Source organism: Chanos chanos, chromosome 9, assembly GCF_902362185.1.
Source record: "Chanos chanos chromosome 9, fChaCha1.1, whole genome shotgun sequence".
In the NCBI taxonomy this organism is placed as follows: domain Eukaryota; kingdom Metazoa; phylum Chordata; class Actinopteri; order Gonorynchiformes; family Chanidae; genus Chanos; species Chanos chanos.
The window spans coordinates 8,534,683-8,552,224 of NC_044503.1; the positions used below are offsets into that span (position 1 = coordinate 8,534,683).

The 17,542-nt window shown below is 41.9% G+C and overlaps 2 protein-coding genes across 3 annotated transcripts; both read left to right on the plus strand.

Annotated features, from left to right (window-relative positions):
* Nucleotides 1–627: 627 nt before the first annotated feature.
* On the plus strand, nucleotides 628–6,064 carry zgc:77486 (AN1-type zinc finger protein 5). 2 transcript variants are annotated; one of them, XM_030784047.1, is made up of 6 exons: nucleotides 628–754; nucleotides 2,349–2,550; nucleotides 2,820–2,925; nucleotides 3,131–3,252; nucleotides 4,584–4,691; nucleotides 5,781–6,064. In XM_030784047.1, the coding sequence occupies exons 2-6, from the start codon at nucleotides 2,391–2,393 to the stop codon at nucleotides 5,927–5,929; spliced, it is 645 nt and encodes a 214-aa protein (XP_030639907.1). In that variant the 5' UTR covers nucleotides 628–754; nucleotides 2,349–2,390; the 3' UTR covers nucleotides 5,930–6,064. The 2 variants fall into 2 exon arrangements, with proteins under 2 accessions (XP_030639907.1, XP_030639908.1); XM_030784048.1 differs by lacking the exon at nucleotides 628–754 and adding an exon at nucleotides 903–982.
* A 6,585-nt stretch (nucleotides 6,065–12,649) lies between these two features.
* On the plus strand, nucleotides 12,650–16,764 carry abhd17ab (abhydrolase domain containing 17A, depalmitoylase b). The gene is given in 5 exon segments (XM_030784646.1): nucleotides 12,650–12,683; nucleotides 12,686–13,022; nucleotides 14,590–14,784; nucleotides 15,263–15,442; nucleotides 16,467–16,764. Coding segments are annotated over 5 exon segments (972 nt in total). The 3' UTR covers nucleotides 16,693–16,764.
* The last annotated feature ends 778 nt before the right edge of the window (nucleotides 16,765–17,542 follow it).

Below are 17,542 nucleotides of genomic sequence, written 5' to 3' on the forward strand. Positions count from 1 at the left end.
TATTCATTTTATAAACTTCTGTGCTTCCAACACCAGGGAGTTGGTGTGCATCAGTGGACACAGTATATAGTATTTAGGTATTAAAACAGAAGGATCCCTCGTTTTATTTTTAACCTTTCCTTTTGCTTAGGGTCGAAAAAGTTTTCATGTCAGCATTAGTGATCACATAGTGACGATGTACCTGGTGAAAGAGTGTCAGCTGATCACGGTGAACACAACTGAAAATCTCCAGAACAAACTGAGAACTGAAGCAAACAAAATGAATTACCGTATTATAAAATTCGTTATACAACAATTTAAAAAGCGGATAGGTAAAGACAACGTCCACGTAGTGCCATACTGTGCCTTCGTCCAACATTCAATTTATTTCGAGAGTCCGCAACATTTGTGAGGGGTAAAAAGAAAATTTTCAAAAGAAATGAGAGACATTACCATCCAGGGGTAAACAATGTTGCAAGTAATATAAAAGGGGCTTCATTTAATTGTTTGTCAGTATTTGATATGGTGTCCATACTTCACAGTTATTCCGTGGGTATTTTTTTCCCTGTGGTTCTGTCAACAAAATAATTTGTGACGATTTGTTTTAGATGGTAACAGAAAGAATGGATTGTTGCTTTGTGGCTGACGTCACGGTTCTTGTTTCGAATGACGGGTGCTAGCGCTGGTAGGAAGGCCGCGCGCAAAGAAGGAACCGACTATCAGTATATTTCTGGATATCAAGGTCGCTCATTTCCCTCATCACCTCGCAATACAGGTAAAGATATTTGACGGTAGAAATTGTAGAAAATCTGATTGTTCGAGCTGAGTAAACGTAGAACAATTTGTTCTGTGCGTTCCATCACGCAAAGCTAGGTTGCTAATTCGCTGTATGTTGCTATTGTTGGCTAACCTTGCTAGTGAGCTAACGGTGGCAAATCGTCATATCTCACTTGTTAATGACTTGTTCGAATACGAAGTCATCGTTTGATACACCCGTCCGAAGGTAAAAGCCATATTTGGTGGAAATGACATTGTTTGGAATATAATGTTTTGGTTTTTTGATTATTAGTCGTCGTTTAAGGTGGTTTGATTGCTAGCTACTTGTCCTGATAGTCGGGTCAAAGACGAAATGTTTTTGTGAATTGCGGACAAACCTGGAGGGGGAGGTGGGGGTATTGGTGTGGCTGTCTTCAACCAGCTCCTTGTTTTCGTAAAACTGGCTGATTAACTGGTTCGTTAGATATAAAAAGCTAGTTGTTTCTGTACAGCTTAATGGCTTTTACAAGTTGTCCCCCGATCTCTTTGTTTTGCCATTTTCACAGTCGTTGTTTCGGTCCTGGTGACAAAGTTCGCTGGCCCGCACGAAAGGTTTATGAGTGCCTTTAACTTGCAATGCGGCGATATGGTGACACCGTAGATAGTTGGTCAACAATCGCTCTGTATGTACTTGTCTACATTTATTTTAAAAACGTTCCTTTGTGTTCGACTTTATGCTGGAGAACAACACTTTTGTTTTCGTGTGCATGACCATTCTTAATTGAAAACTGTCAGTTCCATTTACGAATAACCCCGAGCGCTTTCATCTCTGCCTATGTGTCAGGCCTTCGATAGTCATGATCAACACAGTTTGTGGCTGTAAATGGTGTCGCAGGGTGCCCCAACGGTAGACGAATAGTTTTTAAAGCCCCCCGCCCCACTTTCACGAACCGATCGTTTGAAGAGTCGGTTGACAATGTTTGACTACCAATGCGAGAAAGCTCACTCTTTGGAGTGTAACCTAACCTCACTGTATAAGCTCAAGTGAATCACGTTTGCATAGCAACTAAGTTTGTAATGGAATCGCATTTGAAGTTGCCGACAATTCATTGTCAAACTGGTTGTAATTTCGTTGAAACGATCACCTCTCACAAGTAACTAGCTTATACTGTTTAGATAGTTTACTTTATAGGATTTACTTTGCGAGTGGCTAAACAGCCAGTCGTCCAAAACACGCGAGCACCTTACTTCGTAATCAAAATCCTGAGAGACGGACTTCACCTTAGCGGCTTACTGAGCTTGGCAGAGTGCATTTTAATAAACCTCGGTCTCGTTTTTCAGTAAAATACATACAAACCGAAAGTTTTCCAAATAGATTCGAACTTTTCCTTTGGTGTAGCAGCTGCTGTCAAATATGCTTGCTTTCCCTGTGATTTTGGTGACAGGGGTAATACTGAACAGCTCTCATGCTTCAATGCCGGACTCCAAGCTCTTTTAGCTAACTGTTGATAAAATACATATATATATATATATATATATAGATAGATCTATATATCATAAATATAGTCAATGAGTAATCATTCAATTGACTAACTCTTCAACCCCATTTCCAGGATTGTCCTCTCCCATCCCCCTTACCCCCTTTCTCAGAGAGCATGGCTCAGGAGACCAATCAGACGCAGGTGCCAATGCTTTGCACTATGGGCTGCGGTTTCTATGGTAATCCCCGCACCAACGGCATGTGCTCGGTCTGCTACAAGGAACACCTGCAGAGGCAACAGGGAGGGGGGCGAGCCAGCCCCCCAGGTGAGAAAGGTAGGATGATGGGAGAAGGACTTTTGGTAGGTCGCTGAGCCCGCTAAAAGGGGCTGGAGAGTATTGGTGGCAAAAGGCTGCCAGTCCTGGCATTAAACAGCAAGAGAGTGACACGTCAGTTCATAAACTCAAAACACCTCAGTCAGTGGTCTCTGAAAATGATGCGTACGACATGTTGATCTAGAAAAAGGCAGTTCACAGTTCTTGCGTGATGTCAGACAACCTCAAATGCCTCATGATCGATAAAGCTCGTCCCGCTGTCTTGTCAGCTGCGACGTCGCCCGTCGGGTCTCCAGGAAGCTCGTCTGTAACCGTAGAGAGCGCTCCTGTACCTGCGACGGAAGGTTCCCCCCAGGCTGAAGAACGAACATCCAGGTAAGAGGGAGCCCAGCCCAACCCCCCCCCCCCCCCACCCCCCCCCCCACCCCCCCCCCCAAAAAAAAATCCAGCACTTTATTTAAATACATATAGGAAAGTCAGTTTATAATTGCAGAGCCTTCTTTCTCTCTGCTTCTGGAGTGGATTTTGAGGTTATTTCGTAGCACTTCATGTTTGACCCTGTCCAACGCTGTGATTCCAGCTCGCCCAGTCCAGTAACTCAGCAGATGACGGCGATGAGCATTTCCCAGGACGCTGGAGCCTCTGAGTCAGACAGAAACGATGTAGAGGAAGAAGAGGAAGAGGGATCGGCAAAATCAACTGGTTAGTCTTTATCTTCTCTCTGTGGCCACATCGTCATCAAAAAAAAAAAAAAAAGTATTGTCAGGGAGGTTTTTCTTTTTTTTTTCTTTTTTTTAAATACGATGCCCTGCTGTTATTACACTTCCCAAGTATTTCTGGACTTTAGAAATTCCTTCCTGTTCCATATAAAATAACAGTTTGGTTGGATACAGATCAATCTAAACAGGACAGTAGATTTTTTTTTTATTTAATAGAATACATTACAAACGTAGGATAACGGTACAAAGGAAAGCTATTCTTTTAGACCTGCTGTCCATTTTTTCTGTTGCCTTTCCAGCTCCTGCTCTTAAAACGAAACCAACCCAAACCCGTCAGTTGAGCACTAGCACATTTCAAATATCCCCTTCACTTGTTGGATTATAAAATTGTTATACTCTGAAGTCCAGTCGATGGAGTTTTGTGGTAGTTTAAATTGTTTGTACGTTTTGGTTCGGTCATTACATCCTTCATTCGCACCGATTAATCATCTGGCTTTTATCGCTACTCCAATTTCAGTCTTCATTTAAATGCACACAGAATACAGAGAAGGCCTGACTCAGGGATGTAATTGCTGTTATTGTGTTTCCATGAACTGTGTATTGTATTGCCTTTGTACTCAATGGTTAAATGCAGAAAGAATTGAGTGGTTCTCATTTCAAATGGTGACACTTTTGTATTTTTCCATGTACTCTCTGAGTTCACATAACAACCACAGCACTAATACATTCATTTAATGTTACAAAATTTCCCTTCACTTTATTTTTTATTTATTCTTTTTTTTTTCCCAAAAATGTACATCTTGTTGTGTCTAGACTGGTGTCAATATGTGTACCCTTGTTTAATGAAACTGAATGAGTTAGTAATCTCTTGGATGAAACTGAAGTGAAAATGTTCGGGTGATGATATTGAACGAAAAATAGGCCAGAGTTTTGTCCTAAAACCGTGGTTTATACATCTGTTGTGGCCTTTTTGTTGTTTCGGTGGTTTAGCTTCATAAAAAATTTAAAACCACTGTAGGATAAATGGTAAACAGTGTACTTCAAACTATCAGAGTCTAAGACCCAACTGGGTAATTATAAACTGTTTGAACTGTTACCTGCGTTTTAAAGTGAAGTGTTTTTTATCTGGTGGTTGATGCCAGCTTAATTTATTGTTTCTCATCTCCGCCCCTTTCTATAAATCATCAGGAACCATATGCACTCTTAGTTAAAAAACATAAAACACAGATCACAACCATAGACATGAATCAAAACTGTCAGTTGATAAGCTGTTGCATACCTATTGCTCAGGGTGTGTTTTGTCTTTTGTTCCAGGACCCGTTGGGGAGACATCGCAGGCTTCGTCTGACGGAGATCAGACCCCCGACAAGAACAAGAAGAAGAATCGCTGTTTTACTTGCAGGAAAAAAGTTGGCCTTACGGGTAAGGTGGTAGTTAGAACCTTGGCATGCTTCAGTAGATATTTCGGAGAGCTGTCATTATTTATAGCAGGTTTCAGAAGGTTATTGGATGTCTTTGTTGAGTGCGATGCTTTTTCATTTTGCTTTTGGATCTTCGTGCCAGAGGATTTTTGTATTAAGTTCAAATATGCAAGGTCCTGTTCTTTTTTTTTTTTGCCCTCTCCCTCTGCTGATTCTTCTCTTTCACCTCCATCCCCCGTACCTATCAAACATCTGCGGCTAGATAGAAATGATCGCTTCAGTCGCAACAATATTAACAACCTAGAGATCGCTCTATTTATTTCTTTTGGCTTCTAGATAGATCAGAGGGCCATGCTTCAAAAGCAAGGTAACTGGCTTATCCAGGTAACTTCTGGTTAACTCAGAGTAAGTAGTAAACCTGCTAATAGAAGAGCCCCATGGCTTTGGTTTGCTAGGAGAATAAAGCCTTAGGTCTCTTCTATTAGGAGGTTTCCTACATACTCTGAGTTAACTTAACCAGAAGTTACCTTTACCTCGCTTCGTAGTACAGCCCTCCGGTTGTCTCATGTGTTTGTGCAATTAGCAGAACAGGCTTGTTTGAAACCTTTGCAAAGTAATACGATGGTAACAGACTGAGCCGAAAGCTGATTTGCTCTCATTAGACAACCTTTCAAATGAACGAACTTTTATTTAATTCACTTTAATTCAAAGTCAGCAATATTTCGTGCAAAGCATTTGCACCTGTGTTCATTTTTGGAAGGGTTCATCGCGCAGCGTCGATCACCGTTGCTCACAAGTAGTTTTCAGCGTTCCGAGTTCTGCGCTCCAGCATACTGCAAGTCTGTGCAGCATTTCACATTACACCGCTGGTTTTTAGCCCTCTCTCAGTTCACTGCAGCCCGATTCTCAACTTCCCTCTCGGTTTTCTCGCTTCACCACCGCATATTCTGTGCGCCAGTACATCTGAAGAACCCATGCAGTACTCACATTTTTGATGTCTTGCTCACTGCTTAAAAAAACCAAACAAACAAACAAACTATAAATGTAAATACTCATTTCTTTCCTCCTCCTCCTCCATATGACTCCCCAGGCTTTGACTGTCGCTGTGGCAACCTGTTCTGCGCCATTCACCGTTACTCTGACAAACACGACTGTCCCTACGACTACCGAGGTGCCGCCGCGGCCCGCATCCGTAAGGAGAACCCCATCGTGGTGGCGGAGAAGATCCAGAAGTTATGAGGATCGATTAGGACGACCTTCTCGGCGACGGCGACAACAGCAACAAAAAAAAGATTGACCTGCAAAGTTTGGAACAATGGCGATGCTGAATAACACCATATAAAAATGGCTTCATTTATTCATGATAGGATAAGAAGGGGGGGGTGGGGTGGGGTGGGGTGGGTGGGTGGGGGTGTTGTTGTACAGCTTCTGCCCAGCCTCTCCCTGTAACGGCATCTCCCTTTCTCTCCCCACGTGACTGGCGGTGTGTGTGTTGTGTTGTGTTGTGTGTGTGTGTGTGTGTGTGTGTTGGAGAGAGAAAGACTAGTTGCGTAGACATGTTGCGATTGCATACGGCGTGTGTTTGCATTCACGTGAGAGTCAGGGAGAGACCCGTAGGGGCCAGTGGGCATTAGTATGCTTTTTTTTGGGGAGGGTGGACATTTTAGATTATAACCTTTTATCATTTCTCCTCTCTGGACTTTTAAATTTATTTTTATATTATCCCTGATACGTGTTAAAAACGAGATTTCGGGAAGAGGCTGTGAAAAAAGAGACGTCAGCTGCTTGGTTTAGAGATATGTGTATATATATATATATATATATATATATATATATATATATATATTCACAATGCTGAACGCGGGAGTTTCTACAGAAGATCATGTGTGTCACCGTTACATACTGAAAAACTTCCTGACAGAAGCCCATATCCAACCTGTCCCACTGGCCTATGTAGTTTTTTTTTTTTTGGCTTTCTTTCTGATTAATTATCCGTGACACGTCCAACTCCCAGCTTGTGCATTTACATAATTTCTTCTCTTGATATAATAACTTATCATACTAATGTTGGGTGCATGAATAGTTAATGGGGGATGAGGGGGTGGGGTAGGGGTGGGGGGTGTTTTGGGGAGGGCGGTAGGGGAGGGAAGGTGTTGAAAGCCTTTGCATAAATGAGTGATTGAGTTTTTTTTTTTTTTCCCCTTTCCTTTCAGTTTTAATGAGCGTATGACATCAGAAGATCTATATTAATATATTGTAGTTAGCTTGAATTGTGTGATTGCATTCTATTTATTTTTTATCATCATTTGGTTGGTTCGTACTGGAGGATTGGAAAGCATGTGTCAGAAAAATCTTAAGGTTTTCTTTTTTTTTTTTTCTTTCCCTTAGTCTTTCAAATATATTTAAACGTTTTCATCTGATTATGTATCCATTTGAAAATACAAGTTCTGATGATTGGAAGAGTAGAGTCCTGTTAATATCTGAAAATGTACACAGGCTGGGCAGGAAACAACAATTGTTTGTTTGTTTGTTTGTTTTAGGAATCAAAGCACAACAAATTGACTTTTTTCCCCCCCTTGTTTCTGAGCACAAACACAAAAAAAATGTGAAGTTATTCAAATTTTTTTTTTTTTTCCATTGGATCCTTTCTGCAATCTTAATGAAGTCAGCAGGCATTTAATAGATTGGAAGGCACACACAGCCTGTGCTTGGAAGTAGTGATGTTCCTGACGGATGTTGCCTATTTTTTCCTTTTTTTTTTACATTTTTTTTTTTTTGAAGTCTTGGAGCTTTGAGCGAACTGAGATATTTAATCTCCTTGTTCATAACCACCAGCAGACCAATGAATGATAACCAAACTATGTCACAATTTGCTTCTAGGGTGAAACAACTTCATTTTAAGATTTTTACTCTTCATAACACTTGCAGTTAGATCCTGGGCTTTAACGATGTCCTCAAGGAAGATGCATCTACTTCCAGACAGATAAAGACTTGCATGCCTGCGCAGATAATAGGTCAGATTAAGTCTGTTAGTCTTGCAATTGGCGGCAACCATCGAATCGATCTAGAATGTAAAGCATAACGTATCGCATTAACCCAGCGCATGGATCAGTGGAATCTGATTTACCGATGTCCAAATTAACGGGACTCTACAGCGTTTTCAAATGTAAATACTATTCATATAGTCTAATGTAGAATGTCTCAAGATAATACATTGGGGGAGGAAGAGGTCAGAAAAAGTATATATATGTGTGTGTTTGTGTATTGTCAACTACCCATAAGAAGGAAAAGAGATTCAGTGCCGTTTTTATGTTTCATCTTTTAAATTGACTGGCAGGTGAGGTCTGTGTGTTGAAACATGGGTTGAATTTGTCAAAGGGCTGGGGCAGGGCGGGGCAAGGGGGTGGGCTTTGGGGGGGGGGGGGGGGGGGGGGGGGGGGGGGGGTAAGCTATATTTGTCTTTAATGTTATCATGTCCAGGTTCTTCACTGTTCCTCCTGATGTGTGCATTCTCTTTGACCCACATGGTAGGCAAGCAGATCCAAGCAAAAAAAAACCCCAACAACAACAAAAAAACCCCCCCAAAGTTACTCGTTCCTTTTCAAAGGGCTTTTGTTTGAGGACTCTTCTCCCACGTCTTTTTGGAATTGTAATTTTTTTTTTTTGAAACTCCAACCCTGCAATTTTATCCGACAGAGGACTTCTCTCATCTAGATTTTGTTACAACTAATTTACTATAAATATGAAGAACCACACAACAAAAATGATATGTGGTTACAAGATTAAAAGCTTTGCTGTCTATCTGAACTCGATGACCCTTGTGATATAAACAGGAACTAACCTGGACTTAATTTAGACGAGTATCTGATTGGAGAGTTATCCTCTGTGGCATTACCAATTAAAGAAAGACTTAGTGAAGGGCAGGTCTGAGTGGCTGTAAGGCTTTGCGTGCACGCGCTAAGGCTGCCTGTTCCTGATCTTAGCCAGTCCCTCACCAGTCTTCTCACGGGGGATCAGAATCCACCGGCTTTAGGTTCTACTCAGGCACTGTCTTTCTCTCTCTCTCTCTCGCTCTCTCTCTTTCTCTTTTTCCTTCTCGGTCACTCACTCCGCACTTTCCCTTTACTGTTAAATAGGTTGAACACAAAGGTGGCAGGGGTTATACATATGTATTTTTTTCGTCCCTGCCCTAAGAAAAAGTGTTTCTACGACAGAAGTTATCACTCAGTAAGATGACAGTGCTGTGTTCCAGTAGAACCCGGTCAAACCCGTGAGTCCCATGTTTCTGTTGCGTCCGATGTGGTACGCACCTCAAAGGGGATTTGACCCCTGGCGTGGAGGCGCAGGAGACCGTAACAGATGACTCTGCGAAAGGGGGAACAGGCGGGGGGCACGTTCCAAATCGGCCAGTTCTGTTTGTGTGTGTCCAACGAACTGTCCTGATGATTTATGGATGTATGATGCTCTGATGACCTCGCTGTTTGGAAAAAGGTGCGCACAAATGACGTGAATGTAGCCTGCCGGGACACGGTAATCAACCTGTTTTTTTTAAGCCGTGGACTCCGCCACGCAGAGTCTAAGGAAGAGGGAGAAAAACGCAGCCAGCCCTGGGGGACACTGTTATCCACTTCAAATGCTGCCTTCCGTTCTTTTGGGTCAGTGTAAATTGTATGTCAGCAGTCTTAGAATTGCCTCCCTCTTTATGGGTGGTGTCTCCAGATTAGTCCTAGACGTGGAGTAAAACCCTTCCATCTGTCGCAGTTCATTACGCTTGTGCTGCTTTAGTTTTAATCAATTTATCGACCCAAACCAACAACTCCTAAACTTGGCATTGCTCTTCAAGTGACCAGTGACCTGTTTATAAGCACCGTGTTATGGATGACAGTATAATTATTCATTGTATTCATTCTTACTCAAAGTGTCTTCTACGTTTTTGTTAAGGACCTGACCAGCAACAACTACCCAGCAAAACCCAGTTCCTTTGACACACACCAGTCCCCCAGAGACACCACCAGATATCTTTTTTTTTTTTCTTTTTTTTTTTTTGCTGTTCTTTTCAAATTTAGGATTGTATGATGTGTAAGAGTAAGTAAAAAAAAACCCAATAAAATCACAAAGTTTATTTTAAATTTATAATTTGAGTTGTCCATTCCTTTGTGAATGAAAAAGCAGTTTGAAGTAGGGTTTTTTTTTGTTTGTTTTTTTAAACTGAGTCAATGATGTTCTCATTAGTGGGTGACCAAACATATACAGGAAAAGGCATCCTCCTGTAACCCAAATCCATTAGCCTACTCTTGTAATTGGCATTGTAGTGCAAAAGCCATCAGAGTAAATATTGACCTCATCTTACAGACTGAGAATGTAAAGAACACCAAGGTGATGCTGCTTTCTAAAGCAACTTAAGATGTCTCATAGCAGTTTCAAAAAGACATGCAAAAACCCCCAGCAAATATTAACCCTAAGAGCAAACAGAAACCAAGTGCTAGTGTCTTCTGGAAGGTTTGTTCTCTGAAGGTATGGCTTTGGATTCCTAGTCATGGTCCATGTTCGGTACCATGGAAATCATTTTCATTATTCGCCAAGACTGTTAACTCGGGCATGAAAAAGCTGATGTAAGTTATGACACTGCTTGTTCTTTAAAATGTTTGTCAGTTTAAACAAAAAACTCTTCAGTAGATGTGAAGTAAGTTGACAATTCTCCATATTTATCGGTGTAACTGTGAAGATCCAGTATCTGTGGGTCATGCCTGATGCAACATCAGAAACCATAAACCTCTGGTAGTTTTGAGTGACAGCATTAGTTTACTTAATGATTTCATATTAATCCGTTATAAAAACTTTTAACAACTGGATAACATATATTGAGAGGCGCACGGCGAAATGTTTTAGCAAACTAAGCAAATTAAAAAGAATCTGGCATTTTAAACAACAAAAACAACATTAATACTTATTATTAGTAAAATAAGAAAAATAATAATGTGATTGGGAAAATGTAATCTGTGCTTTACTTCCATATCACAGTTTCCATGTGCTTGTCAAAACGTGGCATAATGAATGAGTATCTGGCCTCAGTTTTCCTGAAAACTGATTTTCCACATCTTTTCCTCTCGCTGTTTGACAGGAAATCTCCTCTCACCAGAGTAATGTCAGTCTTCCTTTCCTTGTCCCCACCCTTCTCTTCTAAGTACTCTGATTTCCTCGAAGCTCACAAGACACCATATAGTTATATTATCTCCGTGTCTGATGTTTACCCACATTCCTGTACTCCAACAGAGGTACATCAGTGCATTTATTTTATTTAGCAAAACATTTAGCAAAACATATTATTTAGTACGTAGCATACCAATTACCACTACCTCTACGGAGACTCATTCTACACTTTAATTATCTGTTGTTTCCATCTCCTGTAAGCAGTATCATGATATTTTTTGAACATGTCAGATATATTCCAAGTAAATAAATGGCTCAATTTATTGAGCAGGGGATTTTTATCTGCCTTTTGTTTGCACATCTCCGCTATTCGGGTCACGATATTATCGAACATAACTATTCAAACCGGTTAATGCGGAGCGTCCAACGACGGTAAAAATTTGGTGAATTTTTCGCTGAAAGCTCCGCCCGTCGTGTCCTGTACCGTCATTTCCGGATGCGGTAGATAGAGTAGGAGTGAAAAAAACACTGTACGATTAGCTTACCAACAGATTAATAAATGACACCGGGATATAAAGCAGTAGACTTTTCAACAGCTATTGCAGTTTTTAAATCGGTCAGTCTGGACTATATACAATTTGACCTCAGACAAGATATGATCATCGCGGTGTCCACGAATTTATTTCTTATCTGAGGAGTCGGTGTTTCAGGTCTGTAGCTGGCTAGCTAGCTAGCTTTCTACGAGCTACTTAGCAAGAGGTGTAAAATTCGCCTTTGGCTAGCTGTGGAGGAGAGAACGACACGTATGTTGACGATGTGTTGAATCTTAAAAGTCTTTGTATTTAAAATTGTTCATGTTCGATTTGTTTTAATGATATTACAGAGATGATAAGACGACGGGTAAATGTATTAAATTGAGTGTTGAGAAGGTCAGTGTTTTAGTGCTAACCACAAGCTGGCTGTTATTGACATTAACGTTACAAGTTTACGTTAGCCTGTAGAATCAGACCCTAGCCACTTAACTGTTGTATCGTCGGCAGGCTATATATATTTAGGTGATGTTGGTCGTTTGATGTAAATGAATTGACGAACAGGTTGTGAGGAAAGTGTGTTATGGGTGCTATCAGCGGCATGTTTCACTTCTGGTTTTGTTGGCTTAGTGTGTCAGGTAAATACCTTCCATGATATTTAATCATGTCAGTGACGTTAGACACCTTAACCTCCAACGCCAAGTACTAGCTGATTGTTTACGTTGACGAATGACACACTTGAATTTGATGAGGGCTTTTGGTAGGCTTTTAAATTTAAATATGCGGATTTCCAAATAACGCACCTACGCACATATTTTCCATCTTTGAAGTTTAGGTAGATTTTTGGACGAGACGCATCCCATATGAACGTGTGAAAAAATATTTGTTTATCCAGAGATGATAGTTTTTAAATTTTGTTTGTGAACCTTGAAGTCAAACGCGATTTTAACTCATTTAAGGCTCTATTCTTTGTAAGATGTTATTTTAATTCATATGAAACACTGGGAACTCTATTTTCACAACCAAGAAAGGTACATATAATTTACTTTTTATAGAAGAGTTTCATCACAATTAGACATCAGGTAAATATGTTTTTCCTTTTTGTAGCTCCTTGACAAGAAATTATATCATTAAATTCATTTAATTGAGCCTTTAGATATTTCCTCATGTATCATATAGGTTCTGAGTCTGACTCTGGAAGTCCTGTTGTACACTAATGCTCTTGTCTGGTTGAGTGTCTGCTAATCAAGATCCCCTCTCTCCCACAGTTGAACCATGAATGGACTATCTGATTAGTGAGCTCTGCTGCTTGTTCTGTGCCCCCCCTGCCCAAGCCGCATTGCTGCCAAGCTAGCCTTCCTACCCCCTGAGCCCACCTATGCCCTTCTGCCCGATTTGGAGGCGGGGACGGTACCAACTGGTTCAGTGGGGACATCTGGCCTCCGCTCCCGAGGGGGTGGAGGTGGCGGAGGGGCCAGTGGAGGAGGGGGTGGGAGTGTGGCTGGAGAGGGAAGGTGGAAGCTTCATCTCACAGAGCGTGCAGAATTCCAGTATTCCCAAAGAGAGCTGGATGCCACGGAAGTTTTCCTGACGCGATCCAGCCGGGGTAACAAAGTGGGCTGCATGTACATCCGTTGTGCCCCAACTGCCAGGTCTGTCCGTTCTGCCATTTCGATCAGAATGCAGAAGTTCTTTTTTCCTATTAAGAAACAGGCTTGGGCACTGTTATCAGCTTGATCAATGTATTACATTAATAGCGTTTTATCTGAACGGTTCGAATGACTTTTGCGTACTCACGTAACATTAAGCCGCGGTCCTAAAACTACAGTTACGGATCGTCGAGCCTGGCCTTAAATGTATTTCTTCACGTCCCTGGTTTTTTTTTTTAAACTCTCCTTGTCTTGTTTCTTTGGACTGTGGGACTTAAGTCTCTGTGTCACACTTCCTTTTCTGGACTCACCCCCTTTCCATTCTTGGCTCATTTGCATTCTGCTATTCTTTTTTCCCTATTGCCTGTGTCCCATTTCCTCCTCCTCCTCCTCCTCCTCCTCCTCCTCTGAGTGCGTCGGCTATCTTTAACCTTTACTCTTCCTGTAAGCACTTCTTGGCTTTATCTCTCCGAAATGATCTGCGTAACCATTAGTCTGTAGCTGCGTTTGTGGTTTAGGCTAGGTGATTATGTATGTATTTTATGAGATGAATTCATCATTTGTCTTTTATAAATTCCCTGCCCTCGCTCTCAGTTAAAGTGGAAGTTCACCTTTTGCTGATGTTTGGCAGGATTGATTCTGGTCGTTTTTTTTAACTCGTTTTGTCAGCAGACAAATATTTGTTTACATTTTGTTTACATTTTTATAATCAGTAAGTATACTGAGCGTCAGGAAGGAAAAACTTATGAGATCTTTAAGAGAGCACTCTCTGGAATGTTTTATGAATAAATGGAAAATGTCAGATATGGCAGTTGTCTGAGAGACAATAGCTTTCCATTTTATTTTAAGGCTCAATAGCAAAAGATACTGCATCACCCTTCCTCGTGTCAGAAAGACAGGGAACATTATCGACGTAATTATACATCACTCAGAAAACACTCCCGCGTAGTTCAGTGTCTGTGAATCCAGGAAGATTTTTGGCATGTGAAATCAGTATATTTTTAAATATGTTCTAGGTGGTTATGGAAGTGGGGGGGGGGGCAAAAAAAACTAAAAGTGCAAGTGATGAATTGAAAAATGATCTAAGGTTCTGACAAACACAGAGGGCCGTAATGAGCTTACACGTCCAGAAAGGCAAACTGTCTCGATAAGGGATGCAAATGTTTCACATTAGTCAAACTGTGATTGGCGGGGTCTGGATTTAGATACAATCTTTCATTTGCTTGATGTTTTACCTGTCAAAACATTCAAGTAATTGCATATTCAAACTGTGCCATGTCTAGACTCTTTATTCAGATTTATTGGGAAGGGTACTGTGTGGTTAGAACAGTATGTCTTCTGGAGAATAGTACATGACTGCGATTACATCTCATTTATATCACTTATGGCACCACAGTGCGACTTTTAGTCATTTAGCCCTTAAAGATTAACCAGATTAAGCGGTGCACAATTATAAAGGATGAATACAATAGAGTTATAATATATTTGTGGGTATGAACTTGTCAAAAAGAAGGAGAAACGGAATATTCGTGCTAATCTCGGCGTGTTTGTTCTCTCTCGCCCTCCACAGGTTCACCGTATTGTTCTCTCACGGCAACGCTGTGGATCTGGGCCAGATGAGTAGCTTTTACATTGGTCTGGGAACACGCATTAACTGCAACATCTTCTCCTACGACTACTCTGGTTATGGTGTGAGCACAGGGAAGCCGTCAGAGAAGAACCTGTACGCGGACATCGATGCCGCGTGGCAGGCTTTACGCACAAGGTAGAGTCCGCTCTCTCTCTCTCTCTCTCTCCACCCACCTCGCAACATCTCAACAGTGTTTAGACAGAAAGCCCTGTCACAGATTCAGAAGTGACATTGTACACTATGAGAAACCCTTCACTTCTGAATTTATGGTAGATTTACTAAAAGGAAGCCACATAATTATATTTTCACTACCTGTCATTTAGTAAGTAGAGGCTAATTGCCAGTGGTTTTCCCAGAAGTTTACTAGTAAGGGATTTGTACTGGGGGGTTACTTCTTAAATGATCATATGTTGCCTGAAGGTGTAGAAATATTATTGCTGATTATAAAAAGTTATTTTATTTTATTTCTTATATTATTAAAAGTATGACTTTGACTCTAAACCCTAATGCAAAAAGGTCGTTCTTGGTTAAAATAGTAAAAAAAAAAGTGTTGAAGAGTGATGTATCTGCATCTGAATCTTATTAATATCAATTGAACTCTGTTTGGGAACAGATATGGCATTAGCCCGGAGAACATCATCTTGTATGGGCAGAGCATTGGCACTGTACCAACAGTCGACCTGGCGTCAAGATACGAGTGTGCCGCCGTGGTCCTGCACTCACCTTTGACCTCTGGAATGAGGGTGGCCTTCCCTGACACCAAGAAGACCTACTGCTTCGACGCTTTCCCCAAGTGAGTCCGGAATCTTCCCCGCCTCCTCTTAATTCTGATCAGCGCTTCATTATAATTAGCAGCGTGCGTAACTGCGTTCGTCGATATCGCCGTCAAGAACTCGGCAATAACTCACAATGTTAAATCGGGCGTCGTCGTAATCTAAAGCTTTTGTAACAGCTTGCGGTTTTTTCTTTTTTCTTTTTTAAATTTTTTTTTTTTATGTCCCTCTAGATCTAATCGCGTTCTGGGAAAGTTGGTAATGACTCGTTACAGCTGAGTCATGTTTTACTCATCCCTTATCACGATTCGCATGACTTCTTCTTTTTTATTTTTCCCCTTCATTTGAGAAAATAGAGCTGTCTTTTATTTTCATGTACGATATGAAATTGAGAACACTCTGGGTGATGCAGTTAGACGTAGGAATACGGTTCCTAACTCAGGTCTCTGTGGGTTTTTCTGCGTTCTGTCTCATGCTAATAGAGTCCCATTTAGTTTTGCACGTTGGGCTGGAGGACGATACCAGGCCTTTCTTTCCGCCTGTCTAAAATGGTTGGTCCAGTGCCATACAGTGCCAGTGTAGGAGTAGTACACATGGTGGAGATACAGCTGCAGTCAAAGACCCCCTCTGTTCTCAGACACTCTGAGCGTAGGCTCCTTTAGACAGCTGTTTAGCTCCCTGACAAACCCCTCCTACACAAACACACATTCACACACACACACATTCACACATACAGTGTCAGACACACACACTCTCACACACATTCACACACATTCACACACACACTCTCACACACACATACACATGTACTCTCATACGCACTCCACTGGCCTCTTGATGCTCTCAGTGAATGTCGTAGGCTGTCTTTGCAAGTGCCTGAAAGTCTTTGAACCGCCTCTAATATTGTCTTTTTGAGAAAACAATTTCGTTCATTGAGAAAAAATGTGAAAAAAAATTCTGTGTGTGTGTGTGTGTGTAACAAAGCGACTACTGTTTATTTATAATCTAACGACCCGTTGCTGCTTTTCCCTGCGTTTCCCGCAGCATCGAGAAAGTGTCCAAAATCACGTCGCCGGTCCTGATCATCCACGGGACCGAAGACGAGGTGATCGACTTCTCTCACGGGCTGGCCCTGTTTGAGCGCTGCCCCAAAGCCGTGGAGCCGCTGTGGGTGGAGGGGGCCGGCCACAACGACATCGAACTGTACAGTCAGTACCTGGAACGCCTCCGACGCTTTATCGGCCAGGAGCTGGCGGCCCAACACGCCTGAGTAGTCCTCCCTCTCGCACCTCCTCTGGGTCCCTCCTTATATATCCGAGGGAGAGCCGGTCGGCTCTCTTTGACTCCGGGCCTCGCAGTAAGTGGGTTGAGTCCCTCTGATCGAACGACCTGTTACTTTTTGGGCAACTTGGTCTGGATTTTTCTTTTTTTCTTTTTTTTTTTTTTTTTTTTGCTGCTTTGTTCTCTTTTTTTTTTTTTCTGGTTCATTCGTTCTTCTGTCGTCTCCGTTCACGTTCGTTTTTATCCCGGGCAAGAAGTGATTCTCTCTCGCTCGCTCTCTCTCTCTCTCTCTCTCTCTCTCTCTCGCTCTCTCTCTCTCTCTCTATCTCTCGGCATCCGACCCACTCTTTGCTTCAGGGAAGTGCAGCAAAGCAGACAAGCTTCAGCTCTCTACCTCCTCCTCCTCCTCCTCCTCCCACCTGTTCGTTTTTTTTTTTTTCCCTCCTCTTTTTTCCTGCTCCATCTGTCTGTCTATTTGTCTGTTTGCATGTCTGTCTTTTACCCCTGTTCTCCTCTCCCCTCTTCCCTGATCAAAAACAGCAGCGATGTCACATAGAAAACACGCTCTCTCTTGTCCTCTGGCGATAATCTTAATCCCATTTTGCTCATTGAAGTGAACAGGTTTCCACGATCTTTGACTTTCTCTGGTCGATCCCCCCCCCCCCCTTTTGTAAAGTGCAGTGCGTCTCTGCATTCCATAAAGCATTGCCTCAGGCCCCTCCTCCCCCCCCCCCCCTTGCCCCCCTCCCATCCCATAAACCCGATCTCTGATGATGGGATTCTTTCTTTGTTGGGAACGCATTAAGAGTGACAGGGCTTGATATTTGATAATGACCAGC